We start from the raw sequence: 24,835 nt of genomic DNA, 5'->3' as shown, positions 1-24,835 counted from the left end.
TAAAACCCTAGAGAAATAAATGGTCACAGAAATTTAAAATAATGAAATGTCCATTTTAAGAAGTTTAAGTTTCATCATTTTAGAAGCATTTCAGTTTTACTTTTACACTGACAGTTTTAAAAAGGGATAAAATCCATTATCTATAGCTCCTGAATTTTATAAATAACTAAAATGTGGTACTATACATTTTCAAACAGTTTCAAAATGTAGTAGCTGTCCACTACATGTTTCAAAACGATTGTTTCACCATCGTTCATAAAAAAATATGTCCGGAAACGGTTTGTTAGCGAACTACGGCTAGCGAAAGATTTTCTGGAAAAGAACGGAAATAAAGCGAAACTAATGTTTTTATGGCGCAAAGATCTATGGTGTTAAATTTATCGGATTTTATATGAAATGGACTTAAAAATTGAATAAATTGAAAACGTTCCAGACCTGTAATTCTCGACTCATACCGAGATATCGGACAAAATATGTAAAAATTCGGTCTCGAAAACCTGCTTCGTTTAGATTGTAAGTACATTCACTTCATTAAACTAGTAATAAACTCGCAAAACTTTAGAAGAAAACTAGGTAGAAGACGAAGATATATGGAAAGATAAGGTGGAAAGAAATGGAGTCGAAGAGGAAGACGAGAGTGAGGAGTAATATTAATTATTTATATTTATTTTTTGTGATAGTAAAATTATTTATATTTACTTTTTATAATAATAAAAGTTGTTAAATTTTTTTAATACATTTAAAGATGTTTTATAGATTTTTAATAGAGTTAGTTTTTAAACCCCTGAAAATCAAAAGCGGACACAGAGTTAACTTTAAAGTAGAGAGTAAGCAGAACCTAAATCTTAATTTTCATACAGTTGGGTTTCCCGGTTAATAACAATATTTCGATGTAATTTTTTAATGATAACTATCATAAGGGTGGTTTTTAGGGATCGAAACTCTTTATTAATATATCAGAAATTGTCTTTCGACGTTACTTTATCGTATTTGCAGATGATTGCACGCTCGAAACTAGAAAGTTGTATTAAGTTTTTCGAATGGGGGTAGTTTTCACCCCTAATAATTATAAATCAACCCGCGGAACAGGGTCAACTTTGAAGTAGAGGGTAAATAGAACCTGAATTCAAATTTCATTGCAAATCGATACTATTTAAACAGTTAAATAACTGCTTAATAGCATGTTTATTGTTTTTTAAATTATTTCTGTCATAAGGGGTGACTGTTAAGGGCCGAAACTGATTAATGAATCATAAATTACATTAACAATTGTCAATTGATGTTCATTTAACAGATATAAATATGATTTCAATTGATTACATACTCCAATCTATTTTTTCTTCGAATTAAGGTGGTTTTTACCCCTAAAAAGGTAACTCTTGGCACAAGTAGAACCTAAATCCAAATTTTCACACAAATCGGTGCTGTATGGGATAAATACACAGTTTACACTTTTTTATCGCCATTGACTGGACTATCAGGTTTATCTAAGTTGTTTATCCTTCATTATAGCATTAATCGTTTATAAGCCAATATATCCGTGTAAAATTCGAGCGATTTTACAATGTACTCGTATTGCTAATGAGCATGTAGGCTATATTTGGTCTGGTAACTGCTGCATACATACGATGTAATGTGTGGCTTCAAATCCTAGTAAGACACAAAAGAGCTTTAAAGAACCATGGGAGACTATCATTCTTCTGGGCAAGTTGTCAATGTGTGTTATCCATATCACATTTCAATCTAGCGCAATCCCTTCACAAATATAGGTACTCGACTTCCGAAAAACGTTCAAAATTAAAAAACGAATAAATAATTAATCACGTTTTTTTCTGGATCACAATCACTGTTGCTAACACATTAAAAAAAATAAAATTGGCGTCATATAGGAGTTTTAACGTACTTAAAAGTAGCTATTTGCCATATCCCAGAAGTATATTGTCAATATTTTATACCATCCGAGACATGACAACACACATTGCACTGTTCACTGACTAACAATGTATGAATGGAGCCTTATTGTATAATGTATGTGTAATGAAAGCCTCGGGAACTGTCTAGTTCTAGACGTTCATGTTTCTACATTATATTCGACTTTCCAAAGCTTAAAACATAAACTTTATTGTTTAAATACCACGTAAATATGACTCTAATTTAGAACATTAATAAAACTTCTTGTCAACTTGATAGATGATGGTACCTTGTAGTGACACTGCCAACTGCAATCCCAACAATCGTTTATCAGGACTCATGTATACTGTGCGTTGGCGTATATGAAATATCCCTTTTGTTGGTTGAGCAGTTTCAACCATAAGAAAACGTTGCATGGTTTTTTAGTAATTTTTATTAATTTTAAACGTGTTTGCTTAATACTCGTGTTTTGTAGTGACAACCTCGAATGGAGCACCCCTGGACGACTATTTTTACATACTTTGAATTGCTTCTTATAATCCCTTTGAAAACTTGAAAACCTCGTTGGATAAACATATGACTATTTCCAGTTTTCTACAAGTGTCAGACTTGGTCACCTCTATAAAACTTAATTGTAGTTAAATAAGAAAGCCAGATTAATTTAAAAGATAAAAACATTGGAATATGTTAAAACAATAATTAAGTAGGTATGTTGATCATGGAAAATTAATAAGTTGTAGGATTTCTTACAGAACTTGTATATACTCTTTTGAGTTTCCTTCTTTTTTTGTAGAACGTTTATTTTGGTGACCGGGGTTTTAATGATTTTTGTTTTAATTGTACACTGCATTTAGTTTCATTGAAGTAAAAACCCATCGATATGATTGACCATCAGTCGAAAGGATTTTCATCACTTTGACATCCATTCAAAAAACATAATCTTAATATGACAGTCTTCTAAATTGTGAGGTCAGGAATTTATAAAGATATAAGAGAATTTTTACCACTAGTTGTTTTTAGTGAAATAGTCAATATTGAATTTCCATTATAAACTATTTGCTGGACATTTTTGTTCAGCTTTAGCTAACTGGTATGTTTACACGCGTTACAAAATCGCCCTTTCATTCTACGAGATGGCATCAAATCCCGAATTATAAGATGTATTATCTTTGCAACATAAATATTAAATTATATACGTTTGAAACAAAAATAAATCTTTATTATTCGAATTTCTATCCGCCCGATCGTGACCGTGTGTGCGCGGTGGGCCTGCCGTCACAATCTTCGTATATCGTGTGTACTGTATTTATTTTTTAACGCTAAATAAAAAGGTAAATTTGTCTTATTTAACCAGACGAAGTTAGGGCTAAGAAGCCAGTGACTTCCGAACCACCACCGGGCAGGCGAGCTGCTTGCAAGGACAGGATCGCTCAGCGGTCACCCATCTCAGTAGCAGCCACGCTCGACGTTGCCTGATCTGTTGCCGATAACTGTTGTGCCCGTTACACTACGCAATGTGGAGAATTTTTATTTGTTTTTATCTCATTATATTAGAACGATTGTTCTGAAGCGTCTAATGGACATCTACAATATTTTGGAAGTGTTTGACATGGTGTAGTTGCATGGTTTTTTAGTCATTTTTATTAATTAGCTGTGCAATATTCATTAAAAAAATGATCACATGATGCATCATGTTCGATTATGATGTAAAATCAATAAATCTTATATTATACGTGTTTTTTATATTTCCATAAATTTATTCCAATACTTAAAATAAGTAGGCGTATATGTAATGACTGTGGTTTTCTTTGCAGGGATCTCTGTACAGTGTGGAAACTCCACATTTGTTTGGATAATACATTTGCAACAGTACAATATTCGGAAATCTAATTTTGTTTTAATCGATGTTGCAAAGTGATTATACAATAGAACAGATAATTCAGAAGAAATAAAAAAATGTAATAAATCGCACAATGTGAACGGATTGGATAATATCTCTTAAGTAACCTACGCCTTATCACTTACGTATGTAACTCAGACTATTGTGCGCTGTTGTCCCAATAAAACGCCACAGCATTTGATCATATACACGTAGTGATCTGCTGATGAAAATGAAGTGCTAGAGAAATTTGGGGATCGTAACTTATAGAACCTGAGTAGGTACTAGCGGAGACGGTGGCCGTACTCTTGGAGACCGAATCTGTTAGAGATCTCACAGGTTCAAAACGCGATGTATACAAAAGTAAATTAGCGTGAACCACCGAGGTAAAGGCCGACTATTTAGAACTGCGCGTAAAACAAAAAATACAATTTATGAAAATGTATAGTTTTTTCTCTCTGATACTCTTTTGTATTTCAACCTCTACAATAACTAGAGCGGCTGAAGATCGATTTCTTTACCAAGGGAAATTCCTTTATCGATTTCACGAAGAGCCAGGCTGTTTGCTTTTACAATGCAAATTGGCTATCGGCTTCTAGACTAACAGCAACTTTGTCTTGATTAAACGACTGGAAACTTCCTAGCCCCTCAGCTCTAGCGCTGAGTGTTGCAGTATACATTCTTAACAACTGCCACTGACTTGCACGAGTACAGAGTACAACCTGATGTGAGTCACAGTTAGACGGGCCTCCTCGTGTTCTTACCCTTTCCATATTTTTTTCTTTCGATATGTCTATTAGATGACTGCACAATCATCGTTTTAGGTTGTACTACGTGGATTCCCCGGTCTCCAAATTCCCCCTTTACTGAGTGACGTTTATTTCCGTAACACTGTAGAAAAAGGTTTGGGGATTCCTAAAAAGTTGTAAAAGAGATAATATTTTTAATTTTAAAAAAATAAACTGGCATTATCGTGTATATGTTAATTTACTTTCTTTGATTAATGACACAGTTTCCAATTAATAACGGGGTATTTTTACGACGAGTTCGACAGTAACATGAACCGTACAATGAAAGTAATTCGTGATCAAAACGTAAAACATTTTACCTTTAGAGGCAAAATACTCATATACATGAACATCCTAGTTAAAATTTCGACTCAAAGGAAAGTCGGCTATTTGTGGGGCTATTCATGCTTACGCTTCTAGTGATACCAATGATATTCTATTCTTGAAGTTATCCTTGTTGTGACTTTTCAAGGTGGTACGATCGTTTATTGGTAATATAAGCTTATATGAAGCCATTTTCTCACTGAAATTTCTACCAAAATTTTCCGCAAAATGTGTGACGTGGTTCATGTGCGCATATTTTAATTCTCATGCGCACTTACTAATATTAGAATAACATTATGTTTTGTAATAAATCACAAGAATCATTTGTTGTCAAAAATGGAAACGTTTTTAAATATTACATCACAGGAGCCGAGTGCCAATGTGCACTGTATGAGCACACAATCTGATTATTCTTGAAACCGAAAGAGGTATTTTTCTTGCGGAATAAATTGATAGTCAACCGCTCTAATTGTGGAAGTCGAAATGGGAGTGTGTCGAAAGGGTTACAGTATGAAACGATAATTTATTTTCGTGATATTGCATTTTTCATAGCTTGATAAACTTAAAACCGATCGTCAAAAACATAAATAGTGGTTGTATATCATCGTCAGACGACTAGATAAATAGGCTGCAAATTGCCACTTTAACGAACTGTATTTTTTAGCTGTTGCTGATTTAACATTTATTTATGTATCAGATGGTCGGTTTATGATACAACCCAGTAAATTTGAAATTTGTATTTCAGAAAAGTATCTAGCAGTAATTCTCTTGGACTACCGAGCAGCGTGTATGAGAATTATAATTCTACAAATGCTGAACGTGAAAGTTAGTGTTACAAAAATGGCAACACCATTCTAGTGAGCAATGTTTCCATATGTTGGTTAAAGCAATTCTTTAAACAAGACGTATCAATAATGTTGTTTAGTATATAAAAGAGGGTTACCGTACTGAAACATTTATATTTATTCGTTTGTTGTTTTTGTGTTTAAATAAATGAATAGGATTTGAATATAAACTTGTTCGCAGAAACCATGTTGCTCACTACATCACATCCGTTTCTATTCACAGCCAATCGAGATGACAAGCAGATAACTTTCAGTGAAGAAAACCAACCCTGTTTACTGAACTGAACGCGCTATTTCCGTATGCCTTGTTGTGCAATCTCCAACCGATCTCAATTAAACCGTAATTTCTCAACGATTCCCGTGTTAAATAAGGGTTGCCAAAATCGATCGATCCTCAATTCGAATTCCCCACATCGCCCCAGAAAGGAATGCGTTTTGAGGTGAAATTGATTAGTTTTAAAGACGTTGCCCTAGTCTTGTATTGGTTCAGAAGCACGTTACGTCACCATTCCCTATTGATTGAACGATCCTTACCGCCATTGGTCGGTGCAGACGCGACCTTCCTCACGCGCAAGCGCCACTCGCGCAGAGCCAGTCCTTCCCGTGGCGACTGGCGAGTGTCGTGCTGTGGTCGTCTCGTCATCCGTGCCGCGATACCGATACCCAAGTGACAATGATGATTCATCCCCCGTCCGACTTTCCCTTCTGATATCCGGACAGTGCAGCACAGTCGCCTAATCTCCCTACACCCGCCCCTGCACCACCGTGAGTACCTCACAGATGTTCCCTTGTAGATATCGATGCTGGATCTCGCCTCTGGTCTGCGTAAATCTGGACGAAACGGATACCTTTGAGAAACTCTTCTGCTCTCTATTAGCGACTAACTGTGTTGTATTACAATATTGTGAAAACATATGCTCCTTCAACGCAACTCAATTTTATCCTTCCCATATTTAATGCGCGCCTCCCCCAAAAAAGCTATGACAGATCAACACCTTTCTGTATAACTCCTTTGTATGCTTTACTGTTCTTAAAATTAATCTAAATACATTAATAGTTCTATAACGAAACACTGAGTGCCGAAAACAAGGTAATACAGTGATTCCTTTGTGATTTATCCAATCTGACGGGGAAGGGTTTGAGTTTTAAATGATCAAACATTTTTATTCGATAGTATTTATGTGACACTATTTATTTTGTATTTTTTCAATTGTATTTTAAATATTTTAAACGCACAATTTGGATTAGTTAGTTTTGGATAGTTGTGTTTGGCAGTATTTTCCTTTTTACGTGATATGTTAAAATTCTATTGTCATGGAAATTTGTTCTACAAAATATTATACAAAAAGCATTATTACCTCAAAAAATTTAATCTCTATGCAAATCCCCATTTATATGTTTATTTTTAATTCTAAAAATGTGCAATGTTTTTTATTAACATACTAGATAGATGTAGACCTAATACAATATCATTATATCTCCTACATTTTAAATATTTCAATTTCAATTGAAAGTTAACATTGTATTGTACAATTATGTCGTCGTTCTTCAGTTATATTATATCCCTTCTTATGTGGCATACAACAACACATTATTTGATTTATTATCGATCGCGTAAATGTGATACATCTCAACATTACTTACTTCTCAGCTCGCACGTTCGATGTAGACAAGCAATCTATAACTAGTTTATCCTGTCCTTAATATACTTATGAGAGAGGACCCACCAGTTTCAAAAAACGGGGTTCAACAGTCGACCATCAATGATACATAGGCCGGTACTTGTTTTACAGCAAGCCATATCGAGATTATAGCGTCCTTCATCGATATCGAACATCTCCCGTGGCACAGTTCGCCACTGCCGAATTAGGCCTAAACCACCGTGTCTAGATTGACATGATCAATGCGACCATTATGAATGGAAGTTTCCGATACTAGGCAGTCCTTGGAATCATTCATTTAACTATTTCTTTTCGCTTCTGCGTAGTAGAAGACGTCTTCAGACATTATTACGAGTCGAGATATTGAGGGGAACAGAGTCTCTCCAGTATCCCTCTTCAGGCATCCTTGAAATGACGAACTGATAGGCCTACTAGTACTGTGTCACCACTTCTCCCGCTATACATACGAATTACGCCTTTACGAAAAAAAAAAGTATTTAACCATACGCAACACAACGGATCTTAAATTGTTTATTGGTCAGACAAAATCAGCGGCAAGGGTGCTGGGCATTGTGGGTGAACCCGTGTAGGGAATTGGAGGTCCCTGTGAGTCATTGGTCGTGGCCACTGCCGTTGTGGTGTCTGATTGTGAGGATCTTCTACAAAATACGAGCAAAACTGACAATATGTTCAGTGAGAGCCATACAGCTTTGAAGGCATTGCGTTCCTCTGAATTCAGCTTAAAATGTGACTGAAATAGTTATCAGGTCATCAGAATGGATCTCGACGGGATCAAAGAGTTATTGATTTTTGTTGGAATGAGGTCATCGAGGTGGGGAATGAGAAGGCAAAACTGGCACGGTATTAAACGTGACGGGACCTCAACCGATTTGTCCCCAGTCTTTTAGCCTTTAGGCCTATTTAGGACTGGACGTACTCAGAACACAGTGTTACTGTGCTTGCGGATGAATAGCCTGATGCACATTCTAGATATCATCTGATCTTCTCTCTAGTAGCAATATCTCTGTTCATATTCCCGGATAGTACGCTTAACTAAAAGGGCTTGGATATTTAAGGCAACATATCCCCAGAATGAGTGGCGCTTAATGTTCTCTACTAACATAGTTTACAGACGTCTGTAATATAAGTACAATATCGTGATATCTTCTTCTACATTATACACATTTAAATTTCAATTACAGTTAAGCACTGTTTTGTACAGTTATGTCCGTGTCATTGTTCTAGTATTTGGAGAATCTGTATGAATAGTCAAGTTTGTAGGCTATGCAAAGAGATAAATTAAATTGCGCAACACTTATTTTTGGTCTGTCATGTGCTAGTTTAGGACCATTTTTCCATAGTTGGTGCTTTAGAAGAAAAGGAAGAAAAGAGAGCATTATTATTTTTGGATTTTAAAGAACTTTTGTGGTCTTATCAAGTACTTGTTTCCATTCACCTTCGTCTTCGTTTGGGAAAACAACGTATTACTTTTAGGGTTAACGTAGTAATTGTAACTGAAGTTATTGCAATTTTCTTAATTTGATCGGACTAAACACAAAAAAATAAAAATGTCGAGGATTAAAAGCAAACCCTTGTGCTAATGGCGGTTATGACATCCAATCCAGAGATTACTGAAAGCTCCACTCGACCCAGTAAAGCAGAGTTCGTCATCGAAGCCAAAACAATGATTAATCCACTGGCTCCCAACTTCAAAATGTGCTATCAAAACAACACATACAGTAAGGTAAAACAAAATGTAATAACGTATTTGACCTTGAAGCATATGATTTTTTTCGATGTACTTTTGGGTTTAGAAGCCCACTTTGCCGTCATAATTCATTTTAAACATTATAATATTAACTGTTGGTTTATATTTCACTTGTTTGTGTCATATAACATGAACCTAACGTAGTTATAACGATCGTTTCCGACAAGTTAACATTTAAAAGTAGACTGTGACGTTGTTAGTACAGTAATAACAAAAGCACCACTGCTCGACGCAAATCGATTACGTTCTCCTCCCCCCTTCCTCTGGAGGCGCCGAGCCAAGATTTTATGGAGATGCCTGACAGCCGCGCTGGAGTAATGCAAATAGGTCAAAAGTTTCACGATTTAAACGAGTAGAGATTCTTTGCAGTGGAGATTTCCCTCAAAAAGTAAATTAAAAAGTGTCAGAGAAGGAGCCAAGATCTGAGAACGAGATTTATGGACTGGATAAAATAAGATTAAAGGGGGTATTTATTTATAAAGGGCTACAAACAGGTGGTGAAACCACAACCCTCTGCTTAGTAGGGAGTGCCATCGTATCAGCAAGGAAGATTTCCATGTATTTCATTACATCATTATACACCATTCACTCAGTTTCACTGCATTAAATAATTGTTTGAATTCAATTACAAACCAGCTTTTTCAAACAAACAGTAGTTTTCTCTGCATACTATGTACCAGGTAGGCTATAAGTGAAGCTTCAATTCATTCATTTTTGTCCGAAATGGTCCCGGATTTAAAGTTTCAAAATTGTTGACGTAGGCCAACAAAGTTACTCCGTTAATAAACCCGTTGCCAACTCTGGTTGTATTAATTCTTACTTTAGCTTCATTGAATTAAATATACTGCCTAGTTTCACAATTCATTTCTCTGTCAAAAAGCAAGAAGTCGCGATTTGGTTGACACTAATAGGAATAAATTAAAATTATTATGAAATAAAAAGTAAAGAAATGTGTACTAAATCGAAGAGTGAAACAATCAATCTATGTATACTATCCTGTGTTTATCGGATTGTAAACAAAAATATATCCTTTCTAAATAGCCTATTTATCTACGGTTATTTGACTGAAGAAGTTCCTATCGCCAAACAATTAGCCCATAGTGGATACACTAAGTTTTGAGAGTGATGTCTCACCTCTAGCAGGATTGTAATATAAATCCGAGGAAGTCAATAGTCAATAGTCAATAGTCAATTTTTTATTGCGGAGACAAAATACATTTGTATAGCAAACGTCAAAATATGTTAAAATTTGGACATACATACCACATCGAGCTCTCATTCAGACATACATTTGATCACCTCATTTCCACGTTCATCCATCGCCAATAATTCCCACTTCGTTCTAGAGTCAGTCTTGTTATTGTGTGGTCTCCAGTCATACTCCAGAAACTCTTTTATATTGTAAAATGCATTTGACGCTAAACAGCGTTTTAAACGAGTTTTTAACGCCTTGAGCGTCGAGGCTTTTCTTAATTCATTAGGCAATCTGTTTAATAAAAATGAAACCCCTGCCTGTGAAGGCAAGCGTTCATAAACCACCGTCCTGTGTCTCCCAGTTCCGGTAGTTGTCTCTGCCTCTAGTCCCGTACGAGTGAATGTCTCGGCCCGTAATCAAGGCACATTTAGACATACAATACAACGTTGTTTGTAAAATGTAGAGGCTAGGCAGAGTTAACAGTTGCAACCTTTTGAAAAGTTGACCTGCACGACTCTCTAAACTTTAATTTTGCAATGGTGCGATCGCTCGCTTCTGTAATTTAAACACTCTTGAAAATTGGTTCCTTGCACAGGCACCCCATAGTACCAATCCGTAAGTGAGGTGTGGATAAAATCAAGCCATAATACGCCGTTATCAGAACTTGACTTGGGCAGTATTTGGCTAGAGACCTCAGAACATAAATGCCTGAGGCTAATTTTGAGCAAACGTGATCGATGTGAACATTCCATGTCAAACCTTGATCAAGGTAAATTCCAAGGAATTTTGAGGAATAGACTTCTTCTAGTATTGTATCCGCTAACATAACGCTAGGTCCATACTCAAAGTCTACTGGGTTTAAAGTGAAATTTAAAACGTTAGATTTAGATGAATTTGTATTTAGATTGAGGCTATGAAAATGTTGGACACAATTGTTCATTCCAACAAATGCGTTTTGTTCCAAATCTGATTTCGAAGATTCGTTAAAACAAAGAGTCGTATCATCAGCATACTGCACGATTTTCCCGTGTGGTAGTGATGATTTTATGTCATTAACATAAAGCAGGAAGAGAATTGGACTGAGAATGGATCCTTGAGGAACTCCATAACTCATATTTTACAGAATTTGAAATATGATTAGAAATTTGGACAACTTGAGTTCTATGGCTTAGGAATGAACTAAGCCATGTGAGAGGCACGCCTCGGATGCCATGCGATTCCAGTCTGTCAAGCAGTGTAATATGGTCAACACAATCGAAAGCTTTAGATAAATCGAGAAACACACTTAAAGTGTGATTTCGACTTTCCAATCCCTCTACAATCATATCGACAAGACCCACAATTGCATCTATTGTCGATTTGCCCTTTCTGAAGCCAAATTGGTCATTTGAGAGCTGATTGTGTTTATTCCAGAAACTGAAGCATTCGCACTAAAAACAACTTTTCAAATAGTTTGCTTAAAATAGGCAAAATAGAGACAGGCCGATAGTTATTCATGAGTGTAGGGTCGTCTTTTTTAAAGATAGGGGTTACTTTTGACATCTTCAGGAGTGAGGGAAAAACTCCCAAATGAAATGAGGAATTTATCAAGGCGGTCAGAGGCCTCAACAATATGCTTCGAGCATTTTTTTATGAGCCACATTGAGTTTGAATTAAGATCATTCGATTTTTTGGCTGGGAGCTGCTGAATAATACTGACGAGTTCTTTCTCGTCGACCGGTGCCAAGCACATAGAGGCTGATGGAATTTGTCTTCTCGTGGAGTTTGCTACAGGAGCCGATGGCCGAGGGCCTTGGTCACAAGCCACAGTTGCAAAAAAACTTGTTTAAACTCGTTAGCCACCTCAGTTTCATCATCCAAAAGCCGATCCCCAATTTTGATCTGTGCTATTTTTGAAGGATTTGATTTATTGTTAATGATGCCCCAAATAGTTTTTAGAAATGTTTTTTGAAGATATAATCGCTTTTGAGACATCATATGCTTTTGCTGCATGGATCACCTTTCTATAAAATTGTTTTATATTTCCGGAAAAATGTTTTAAAATTGTCATCTTGTGTTTGTTTATAAATTTCAGAGTAAAACTTAAGTTTTTCTCTCGAGATGAGAATTCCTTTAGTGATCCATTTATTGTTTGTCATTTTTTTGACCAATTTTGATGGTTCTTTTTGGACAACATAGATCTAAATAAAAGTTTAAATAACTATTAAAAGTTTCAAACTGTTGCTCAACTGGTTTGGATAAATTTAGAAAGTCCCACTTTTCTTTCGAAAGGAAAAGAGTTGAGGAGAGCGATATTTTCTGGCCTTGTGTCTCTTACGGTTTTTGGAAATTTTGGGCTCCCTAATGAATTTTTTGTTCCACTTAATTACGGCCTCTTGGCCATAGTGGTCAGAAATCGCTGTATTCACCACAGACACTGCGACATTAGGAAGGTTGGAGATAACATTGTCAATAGCAGATTTTGTCGTTGCTGTCACTCTTGTTGGGGGTCTTGACAAGCCACTCGAGATCAAATGACCTTAATAAATCTGCTAATCGTTTTTTGTGGTTTGCTGGTTGTTGTCCAAGACGTTTATATTAAAATCACCCATCAGGATGTAGTCTAGGTGATGATTCGTCAGGTCCGTTAGTAAGGATTCTAATTTTGTAAAAAACATGTTTTCGTTGCCACTGGGAGACCTGTAGATGCCAATGACAATTAATTTTGAATTTTGGGTTTTAAGTTTAATTCCGACTGCTTCAAAATGTTTCTCGTCTGTTTCTTGAATAGGAAAAGTTTTTTGAAATGAAATTTTGTTTCAAAAAAATTGCGAACCACCCCCACCTCCTTTGGAGTGATTACGACAGTACGAGTTCGCCAATTTAAAATTTGGAATTTTACATTGCTCAATGTGTTTACTGTTGAACCCGTTTTCGGTTACAACAAGTACATCTGTGTTCAGATCTTCACACATGAGCTGAGTGCATCCAGTTTGTTAGTTGCGAATTGAGCGTTTTGGTGAAGCAGTCTCAATGAAATTTGGAATGGAACTTTTCCAATAGGTTTTTGTTTTTGTTTTGATATATTCAATTCTGCCTGTCGATCCGAAGTGGGGACCCTAAAAAAGTATGGTGTTCTGTCGATCGAGAGTCAGTCTGTCGTTGACTTGGTGTCGTTTGGAGGCTGGAAGTCCCTGGTTGATCGGAGGATCTGACGGCGGCGGCATACGTCTCATGACGTAAGGTTATTGGTCCGGAGAGGTCCCTGTAGGTGTACACGTGGACTGAGCAAATTACCGGAATTTCGGCATGCGCAGTTCACGATCATTCACTTTGAGTGATGTGAAGACATTTCTTCAGTGGCTTGTTTACTAACAATATATACAGTTTTAAGTTGTTGAGTTGGTGCCACTGTTAATCACATTTGAATCATGCTATCGCGACGTCACGGCTATATGGTGGCGCCGCATCATTCACATTGCCCTATAAATCCAATAAAGCTGTCAATGTAAAGAAAGTGATCACTTCAATTTGTATGGACATTGCCGAGCTGTCTCTATATAGCCACGTTGGAAAGTGAGATGTTGCGGTCACTCTCTCGAAACTCAGGGCTGAGACCAAAGTGGTGAATGTAGACCAATCCTTTTTAAAAAACATTTGAGACTTTTACTTTTTAGGCACTATGGACATGGTTATAAAGAAATGCTGGGCTGTGTACATTTTGGGATCATATACCGCAATTTTAACATATTATCATCTAAATACAAGGTTTACTCATTTCATAATACCTCAGTTCTATCATGCAATATGGACAAATAAGGTAGCAAACCCTTTTTTTATCGGAGCTTTTTAAAATTAGATGTACACTTTTTGTTGTCAGTTTTTGTACAAAAGTAACCACCATTTTAAAACCAGATAATACTGTTAGTGTTATTTACTGTCTTTCAATAAGATAGATTCAATAATCATCTTACAATACTGTAAACTCAGAGTCCTTGGTAACAGACTGATTGTTACATTAAATTCATAGTATATATATTATGACTAAGCAATACAACTATAACTAACTCTATAGGCCTACTCTCTCACATGGGGTTTTTGTTTATTTTATCCAATCATTTCATGTCTTTCAATTTATGGACAACCCTTTACTTTAATAACAACTATGTTATCAATGTTTGTCATGGTATCTGCTTAACTTATTAAAGTGAGTTAGATCAATTTTATTAATTCATAATAACTCAATATTTATACTATACTAGACAGCCTAAGGAAACTTTACCTAAGGAGTTTTACAATGAAATGACAGTAAACATAATGACTACTAATAATTGTAATTTTTAATGAAATTTGTTATTTTTTTAATGATGAACAGGAGATCAGCTGAACTATTACATAACGTGTGCTTTTCTTGGCCACTCATCATTTTTTATCAGCCGATGGTAGGTCTAAACCCTTTATAAAACCAATCTTGGTTTTTTCACAGAAGTAGGCTTCTGCGTAGGTATATATTTTCTTGATCGGGTCAACAAAACTAATTCATCTGCGGCACCGGAAATGCCTTAGACCGGAAGTACATTACAATGGCCGAAAGTAGACGCTGTATGACCGAAGTAGACTTGCCAGATCTGTGTATGTAAATATATTTTTTACTAAGGGAGTAATTTACTACGGTCGTAGGTATCCTTGACCGATGTAGGCTTTTCAAACCGGTCGCGATACATATTCTTGATCGGGGCAACAATAAAAACTAAACCATTGTGTCGTAAATATAATTCATGTGAATTAGAAAAGCACATACCACAGCCTAAAATTAAAACGATCCGAAGGTCTTAACCATGAAAACTGTAATAATATGAACCTAAAATATGCCTATTTCCGTTCCAAAAATATTTAGAGCCTTACCATTTATTACATCATAAGTGCCTTAGCTGAAGACTAAGGACTTTGACTTAATGATTCTTCTACAATGGCGGAAAATACGAGTAGTTCAATTATTACTGAAACCGTTTTAGCTATTCAATCAATAATAATGAAATATTATAGAGAAATTGGAATTGTTTCATAGGTACTTATAAAAACTTTCACTCTCTGACTTCACGGTCTCAAAACACTGCGCATTAAACTTAAACCTAAAATGTATCAGGAGATTGGATATCTTTCAGTGACTATCACTATCTCAGAAATGTATAAAATGCCATTTAAAAGGAATATACCGACGATGTCTCTGTTTTTCAGTTTGAAATTGCATGCGAAGCCGCAGGTAACTTAGTACAAAATATAATATGTAAAAAGTACATTTCTTGCATACTGACATTTGTTTGAAGAATTGCGCAAGTTTACCTAATCACGATTCCTGACACTCGTGATAAACTAAAATGATGAACTCTACATCAGCAGAGGTTGCAGTTCAGCTTTACATGGATCTAGGCCACAGTAAATTAGCAATTAGTTTGCAGCTGATAACATTGTGTACGGTTAACGAATGTATGGGGTTTATGACTACAGTAAACCACAACCCTTACTGTACTTTACATCTACTGATTCTTGTATCATCTGCTATTTACCTAATGAATTTATATTTTAAGATAGTTTCATTTAAAAATATAAAGACTTTATTATAGTGGCTGTAACAAAGTCTATTTTACTTCTAGCTGCGCTTTTTCACTTTCTTTTTTGTTTTCCAATCTCTTTCATAGTGATTGAATTAAGTCAATTAAACAGTAATTGGATTTTTAATCCTTTAGACATGAATCAGGATGATCAGTAATAAGCACTTGCTTATAGATTGGCCTGATTGCCAGGGTACTAGCACAGATTATCTGTTAATATTGAAGATGATGAGAAAAAACTCAAATGTTTTACAATATTTTCCATGAAACTGGATGAGCAGTCAACCTAATGGGAAATAAGAACTGTTACAACATATATATTATAAAGTAAATGGCTGTAATAATATTTGTATCTTACCCCCAGTAATGGTAAGAGGAATTTGAGAAATATTTTAATAAAGTACAAAACATCTTTATAAATTTCCATCAAGTAGTGCCTGTCCAATAGTGGCTCTGCTCACTTACAAAATGTGTGTTTTCTCTGTAACTCTTTACTCATAATAAATTATTTATTCCGATTCATTAACAACCAAAAACTGATTACTTTCCAAAAGATCTTGGTATCTCTGCATTTTTATTTTTCAATCATTTAAAATTAGGATGATTGAATTAAACCACTGAATTAATGTCAAGTAACTTACTTTCTCTCACCCAATCTCAAATCACTGCTGAGCTCATACCCAGTTAAGGTTATACGTTACTTGAACTGCAGCTCATTATAATAAGCCCATTTTACCACACACATTGGGAATGTTGATCACAAAGGCCAGATTACTAACAGACTTTGATGATGCAAACAAGGGTTCTCTCATAGTCCTGTACTTTTGGTTTTGTTCTGAGCTGCAATATGTACAGTGACAATGTAAAGAACACTACACATTATTTCAAGTGTACTTACAATTAAAATTTGAAAAAGTAAACTTCATCCATTTTTTATTTTATAAACTTTAACAAAACACTGATTCAGTGGTTATGGTTTTCATTTGTTACATTAGTTTTCAATATGTATTATGTTTTCCAATTCCTACTGTTAGCTTGCAAACTCTCCCTGTATATATATATATATATATATACTAGCTGTTTCCCGCGGCTTCGCACGCGTCTCTTAAGCTTTGCCCGTATATTTCTTTGCCTTCAAATAGTGTTTGGATATTTTAATATACGTAACTACTGTGTTGTAATTGCAGTTTATAATGTGCAGGCGCTTTGATAACTTTTATATCTTGCAGTACAGCCTGGTGGTTAGTTACATCAATGGGCATTGCGTATAAACCTTCTACATAGAAAAATACAAATTTTCATAGTGATCGGTCCAATAGTTTCTGAGTCTATAAAGGACAAACACACAAACATTCATTTTTATATATTATGATTGCAGAAACAGTTTAAACAAAATTTGTCGTTTCTCTTAAGCTTACTCTATGCTTTAAAACTATAAGTGTAAAGAAATTTATATATAAATATATTTTTTGTCGCATTATATATGTTTACAAAGAACAGCTGATTAAAAATTTGAAAAGACTCTTTCACTTAATAACATATGTTTGCTGCAATGCATTTCTTACGGGTATTTCTGTAACCAGTGGGGCGGAATCCTGAATCGGGAAAGGGATAAAAAGTATCCTATAACCTTCTACAGATCAAGACGAACAAATTAAAAAAAAAAATTAGGCGAATCCGTCCAGCCGTTTGTGAGTGATGCTGTTACACACGAACAGTTTCATTTTTATATATATAGATATACATATATATATATATATATATATATATATATATATATATATATCGTCATGACGTAAACATTCCTTGCTTAAATTGAACCACTTTTCATTACTCGATCAAGCTGAATTTTTTTTATAAAAAATCTCAAATCCCATGACTTTATTAAAAAAATTTATAACAATTAAATTACCTGGGCTCCGCCCCACTTCCCTCTAAGGCTGAAGAAATCTCCATAAGAAATTCATTGGTGAATCACATAAATTGGGAGTTTGAATTTTAGACACATTTTGAAAGTAAACTGCAGTGGTTTTATTAATAATTTGTTCTAAATATATCAGCTAGTGTGAACAAAAGTTGATGTAAACATTGTGCATATTATGTTTATTGCTTTTACTTTTCTGTTTGAAATTTATAGAAAGCGAAGGGAAGCTTGCGAAATGAAACAGAAGAAATTAGTCTTAGATCAAAATGAAGTGCGTTTATAAAACAAATTACAAGAGGAACGCGAAGCACTATTAAATGTTTATCATGCCTGATATATAACAGCACTTTCACAAGTAACTCTACTCTAACAAAGTAGGAATTTTTTAAATATTTAATATTTAAATTTTAATTAATTATACAGTCTTTTCTTGATTGCCTGAGTATCATTTCATTTAGGCCACATTGAGTTCGATGATGGTACAAGTCACTCCATGAGATTTGGCTGAGTGTTAGCTAACATCTTTATGGCAAAGATAAAATTGTAGAATAAACAAACTTGAGTACAGTCATTTGACATTTTCATGTAATGTAGAAACACATGTAATGAGTTTACTGAGTTTGATTGGTGAGTAGGACTTTTGTTGGGACCTCCAACACTCCGTTGTATGTTGTGTATGTCCCATCATGAGATTTACCTGAGCGTTAGTAAAGCCTATAACTCAGGGTGAAGTCTGGAGAATGACATGAGATGTAGGTGTGAAATTTTACTTGCAACTTCAACAAAGCCTGTTACATGTTATGTGGTGTGGTGTGCTCCTACCTTGTTTTATCAGTTCTTAAATAGGGAATTTGAATAATGCATGCTATATAAAAACTACCACTATTTAATTTGATAAGGTTTAGCGAAGTGTAGTATGTTTTCTCACCATCAACTGCAATTCTATAATAAAGGGAATTAGTTAAATAGGATTAGATAAAATAGTTTGTAATATTTAGTGTATAACTTTATTCTAAATTCCAAGATGTTACATTTTAGCCTTATTAAGGCTGTGGACTACACCAAGAATGTTCTGTTACAGGTTCCAACAATGTCATCAGTGAAAGTGGCTGTGAGGGTTCGCCCCTTCAACAACAGGGAGATCTCCCGCGAGAGCAAATGTATCATCGAAATGTCTGGATACACAACCAGTAAGTTCACTTTTTACAAGAATCTTTAATATTAAATTTACTTCCCTTTTTTTTATAAATTAGTACTAGTTATAAACTTCCGACATTTTCAAAAATCTTTTGGGCTCTTTTTATAGACATTAAACTATACAAGTTAAGAGAACATTTTAATACATGCATAATGCTTAACCCTTTGGGTACCAGATCAAAATTTTGTTGTGTCTCAGGAATACCGCGGACTTTTACCCAGGGATTTCCGAAAAATATCAGACTCTTTTTAGGCTTTTTTGCACTATTGTACAATTTAGCCTGAAATTTCCGTACTGTTTATAAAAATAATGAATATCCAGATGTTAGTACCGAAGGGTTAAAAGGTAGATCAATAGGTATTCCTAATTAGTAGTTGTACTAAGTTAGACTTTCATATAATATTGGTGGTATGTTGGCTGGATTGTCACCCAAAATATTTGCACCAGAGATATTAAATTTCAAAGACAACTCTGGTCATGTTTGGTTCGTACCCAGTACATTATAGATTTATTGTTTTATTAATATATGCATAATGTTTAAAGGTAAATCAATATTAGCTAATTGGTAGTAGTGGTCAGGCCTGGCTCATCCATGTAGACAACCTAGGCAGCTGCCGACAGCACAAAAACATTAACTAAATAAAAGTGCAGTACTTCTACATGCTTAGGCAAAAAAATTGTAAGAGTGAAATGTGAAGGTTATTTTATTTTATTTAAGTTGTATTAAAAATAAGGAAGTATGCCCTAATGCTAACATTACTCAGTTTGGCAACTCCACTGTACATTGTACATAGCGAATTGCAAAACGGCAACTCCGCACTTCACCCCACATCAGTCATAAGCGTGAATCGTAAGACGTAACTGATTTTTTAACTGAGTAAAAACTTGGAAAGAGCATTATGAATCGAACAAAAGGAAGGTTTGAATGTATTAGATATTCCTGCTGAAGGACTGCCAGAATGTGTTCTGAAGTATGAGAAATTTTTCATCATCCCCATGGCTCAATATCAAACAAACCCTGGAATCCCTAAGTATTTTATCTTCTTAGTTTAAGAAGGCCTAAACTATAATTACCAACTTAATCTTGAAAACGGATTTCCTAACATTTGTGTCGCACTTGTATTTGACTTACATTGCCACTATCCATATTTAGTGATGAACTATTCAAAACTTAAACTAACCCAAACCTATCTGTGTAGTACAGTGTGTCAGGAGATACTTGTGGGTCTGGCAGCAATATTTTTTTTAAGGTTAGGTAGCAAGACAGTTAAACTAAAAGCCCTCTTACAATAATTTGCTAAGCAAAAAGAAAAGTACTATTTAGTAGGGGTATAAACACTGGTAATTGTTATTTCAAAGTGCCTTTTGGACCGTAGATAAGATAGCAGTTATTGGCAATATAAAAAAAATATAAAATACTCTTTGTTTATTTTTTATATTATAAGAACAAAAACACTCCCTGTAATATAAACGTAAGTTGTTTTGTTATTGAGAGAACTTCATGATGCTATTACAAAATCTATAAACACCATTTATGTAAAACTGTGTTATTTAGCTTTAATAATATTAATTTAGATTTCTAATTATTAATCTAATCAAAGCCATTGTTAAAACTAATTTTTCAACTGACAATACATTGGGGCTTGTAGTTAATAAATTATAATTATATTTAATTTAAAATTGACGTTCGTTTTATTTACATATCTCAGACATTATTAAAGGCAGTAAATTCACATTTTTTGTTATGATAATTATTAACAAAAATGTTTTTCCAAGATTCATAGTGTATATCTAAAAATAAAAGGACTTTAATAAGGTTGCAACAATTTTGTTTGTCCACAGTGCCAAAAACCCAGAGCCGATGATATATATATATATATATATATATATATATAGATCATTAACATCATCAATGGGACATGCCAATCGTAGCAAATAAATAAAGAAAACATTTTAAAGTGAAATAATCATTCCATATGATGGAAACACACATGAATACTTTCTTAAGGATGTTATAGATCATGGGACTCAATATCTGTAGTATAAACTGTTTTAAAATAAATCCTGTATTTTATTATTATGTAATGGTTTACTCCCCATAATTATTATATATCTTGTGTTAACAAAATAAAAATATTTTTGTCTGTCCGAATCAAATAAATAACATTTAAACAGAATACATTATGTCATTAAGGAAAGAAACAATTTTATTTTGTAATTAGTATTTTTTGGAAACTGAAATAAGTCTAGTTTTAGTGTTGTATACATTTCAAAACTAACTTTTTATAATTTTTCTGTAACTTATTGTAACACACAACAATGGCAAATGTCCGAAATCCTACTATCCTTTCAATTAATCCATCGTCAATAACAAACTTTAAACAAAGTATACATTCCGATTTAAATATTTATTTCAGTAATTAAAAAATGTGTTAATGAGACAGAATTTGTTTCTGTTTATACCTGAAAAGAATTTTTTTCAGTTTTGTTACTGCTCAGACCATTAATAATGTTACTAATATTGCTACATCATCATATTAAGCAGATTGTATTATTGCTGGGTCAGCTGTTATGAAGTCCTCTCCAACATCTTCCTTTCATTCTTTATTGTCACTATCTCTCTTCCAGTACCTTCAGTTGGTTTTGTCAATGTCTTTTTCATTCATTTCAACCAATTGTCCCTCGGCTTTTCTATTCGTTTCCTTCCCTCCAATGTCATCTCATATATTTGAATTGTGTATTTTTTGTTTATCTATTTTCCTTAAATGTGGAAATAAAATCAGCTAGTTTTTTTGAAAAATATTTCTAAGAAAGAACATGAAATTGTAAATCTCTGTGCAAGTATTATTATGTTGGCCATCCAACTAACATATCACCAAAACTATATATAAGTCTCACTCAACAAAGACGCAAAAACAACAGTTTGTTTGTCTTTTGTTCCTACTGTATTAGTTACTTTGTACCTTATCATACATATACTCATATGGATAGTAAAAGGGTTAATTCTCTTTAAATAAATTATCATTGATATGGTTTGCAACATTTATAAATGTTTTTGTATTTGTGTACACTTCTTCAGATAATTGTAAACTGTTTAAATATTTACGATATATGCATGTGAGCATGTGTGTCTGGCCTCTTGGTTTTCTCCTAGTTCACCATGTGGCATCTTTGCTTTTGCCTTGTTGTTTGTAAAATTATCATATACTTGCTGTTTGTGTACATTAAAGTTGTGAAACCTCAAATTGCATCACTTCCTTTGTCCATGGATCCAACCTCCCCTTTACATGCTCCTGCATCATACAATATATTTATAAAGTTTAATCATAGTCATCTCCTTCCCTCAACTATCTGAGCCTTAATCATCTCATCTACCACCATTATTAATGTGTATTTCCCTATCTCTCCTGCTCTCATAGGCTATGGACCTCAGTATCATTAAGAATTTTCTTTATTGTGTCTACTTTATTCCCCCAAATTCTTTTTTCCCTCAGGATGTACTGTAAATATTCCTCTTGTAAATAAAAAAATATACTCCCATTGGTCTCTCCACATTCAGGAATGTTAAAACAAGATATTTTTTATTCACACCATATTCTTGTGGAAATGAAAATATCATACCCACTACTTAATCCATACGTTCTTCTCATAATTCACAAATTCCTCCCTTCCCCCAGACTCTCCTTGTAAAATTTTCACCCTGACAATCCTAATAATGTTATAAAATGTGAAAGTGGCTTTTTTCTTTTGCTTTCATAAGTGAACTATTTAACTGATTGTACTGAAATTTTACAGGGACCTTCTTAGGGTCCTCTATGAGAATATAATCTTTTCTTATTTCAAAAATCCCTCTGGGCCACACCCCACTAGTCTCTAAATGTACGAAAAATCCTATTTCTTGTTTCTAAAGTTGCATTACAGCGAACAAATGTTATTAATTGAAAGATCCTCTTAAGGTAAGTTAAACGCACAAAATTTTTCAATAGATTTTTTTTGTTTTATATAATTATTTAGTTTTTTCTGAAAAGCAAGGCAATTGAAGATCTAAAAATATCTTTTACATTTTTAAAGGTTATGTGTTCAGATTGTTTGTATTGTTTTGATCAGTCTTATCGCGCATCAGCTGTAACACTTGTTATAGAAGTATTTCTACTAAATTACTACTGTGTGATATTTTGTTTTGGATTTTCATCAGTGCGTTACAGACATAGTTGAGTATCCAGAAAAGAATGGGAACACCCCTGAGAAATTATAAACTAGGAAACAAAAATTTAGTTTTATCAGAAGGGAAAGGACTCAAAGGTGCCAGTAGACTTACCAATAACGTCATATATCAACTTCAAGGCCTTACAAAACCCAACCTTCTCATTCAGTATTCCAGATGCAAACACATATAAATAGTTTTAAAAGGAATTTAAGGGCTTACTTGATCGGTAAGGCTTTCTACAGTCTCCAAGAGGCTTTCATGATACCCATATATTGATGAAACAGATAGTAGTACTATGGAAAATTTAAAGATTTTTAAATTTCTCTAAATTTGTCAAAAGAGTGTATTCTGTTTTAAATTTAGATGGTATACTCCGTTGGAAACTATTCTTTTAAATTGCTTTTGTATAATTTATTCTCTATTCTGATGTTTTGAACTGCACAGAAAACCTTTTTGTACATTATCATTCTTATTCAATCCCCATTAAAACATTATAAATAGTCATAAGTCTGGTAAAGTGATAAATGAAAACTGATGATTCTTTCCTAATCCACAAGACAAAAATAATTAGGCTAGTAATAACTTGATATATAATAAATACAGTACTGTAGGTAAAAGTAGAATGAACATGTGAATCTGTGTGGTAGCGACTTCTTTCTCTTTTGGATGTAAATAAACCATTCTATTTAATACAATTGGAAGTAAATTTGTTTTTTCAAATGTAATATAAAATTAGCAAACAAAATAAGAATATTTTTAACATTGAGACAGTTTTAGGAGAAACAGGTTTGTGGTGGGGGTGATTCAGTTGTGGACTTCAGAATGAGTAATAGAGGGTGTGGGTGGCAGGAGTACACTTGCATTCAACTGTCATTTTATGTCTCGTCGGACACTCATTGTTCCCTACTTTTTACTATCAACGTAGAGAAACATTTAATGTATATTTTTTTATAAAGCTTTTTCTGTCATGCTTCAGATTTCTGAATAGTGAACAATGCGCTCATTTTTGCAATTTGTACAAATAATAGAGGGAAATACCCATATTGGCATGATTCATATACCACTGAAAACATAAATTGCAGTATGAATTTTCTTATATTTTTCTCTTCCCGTGTCAATGATACTGTGAAGTCAGCTATTGTTGAGATTCAGCATTATCACACCAATATTACAAATCAAACCTTGATTGCAAAATGTTCTTTTTGTTTGATTAGCTGGTCAGAGGACGTGTACTGTAGTACTTGCTATTTTTTATTACACTTTATTATAATATCCAATAATGTTGAATATTTTTATGCTTTTCATTTGTGTTTGTTTGAATAATTTATGAATATTTTTGTCAATCTCATACATGCTTAAATTTTTGTAACCAAATAAAAACTGCTTTCAACAATTATCTAAGATTTTTATGTTTTTAAAAATAATTCTGTTTGAACTATCATTTCCATCTGTTATGTGTTTTTTATCAACAACTTTAATAAAACATATACTCATATGTTTTGTGTATTTAAACACTGTATTTTTTCACAGTAATATTTTACTTT

At 34.0% G+C, this 24,835-nt stretch overlaps 1 protein-coding gene across 13 annotated transcripts in view; it reads left to right on the top strand.

Moving 5' to 3' along the window:
- LOC124362791 (kinesin-like protein unc-104) overlaps nt 1–24,835 on the top strand; it is a 130,571-nt gene that overhangs the window by 11,840 nt on the left and 93,896 nt on the right. For 12 of the 13 annotated variants that reach the window (XM_046817597.1, XM_046817592.1, XM_046817598.1 and 9 more), the window contains exons 1-2: nt 6,329–6,512; nt 18,968–19,076. In XM_046817597.1, coding sequence (XP_046673553.1) covers nt 18,977–19,076 — 100 coding nt within the window. In that variant the 5' untranslated portion in view covers nt 6,329–6,512; nt 18,968–18,976. Of the gene's footprint in view, nt 1–6,328; nt 6,513–18,967; nt 19,077–24,835 lie in introns of those variants that run through there. The other variant, XM_046817585.1, reaches the window with a different exon arrangement.

This window comes from Homalodisca vitripennis, chromosome 5 (assembly GCF_021130785.1).
Source record: "Homalodisca vitripennis isolate AUS2020 chromosome 5, UT_GWSS_2.1, whole genome shotgun sequence".
NCBI lineage: Eukaryota > Metazoa > Arthropoda > Insecta > Hemiptera > Cicadellidae > Homalodisca > Homalodisca vitripennis.
Note: the sequence above shows the minus strand (reverse complement) of the source record. Positions and strands in the feature narration are given on the sequence as shown.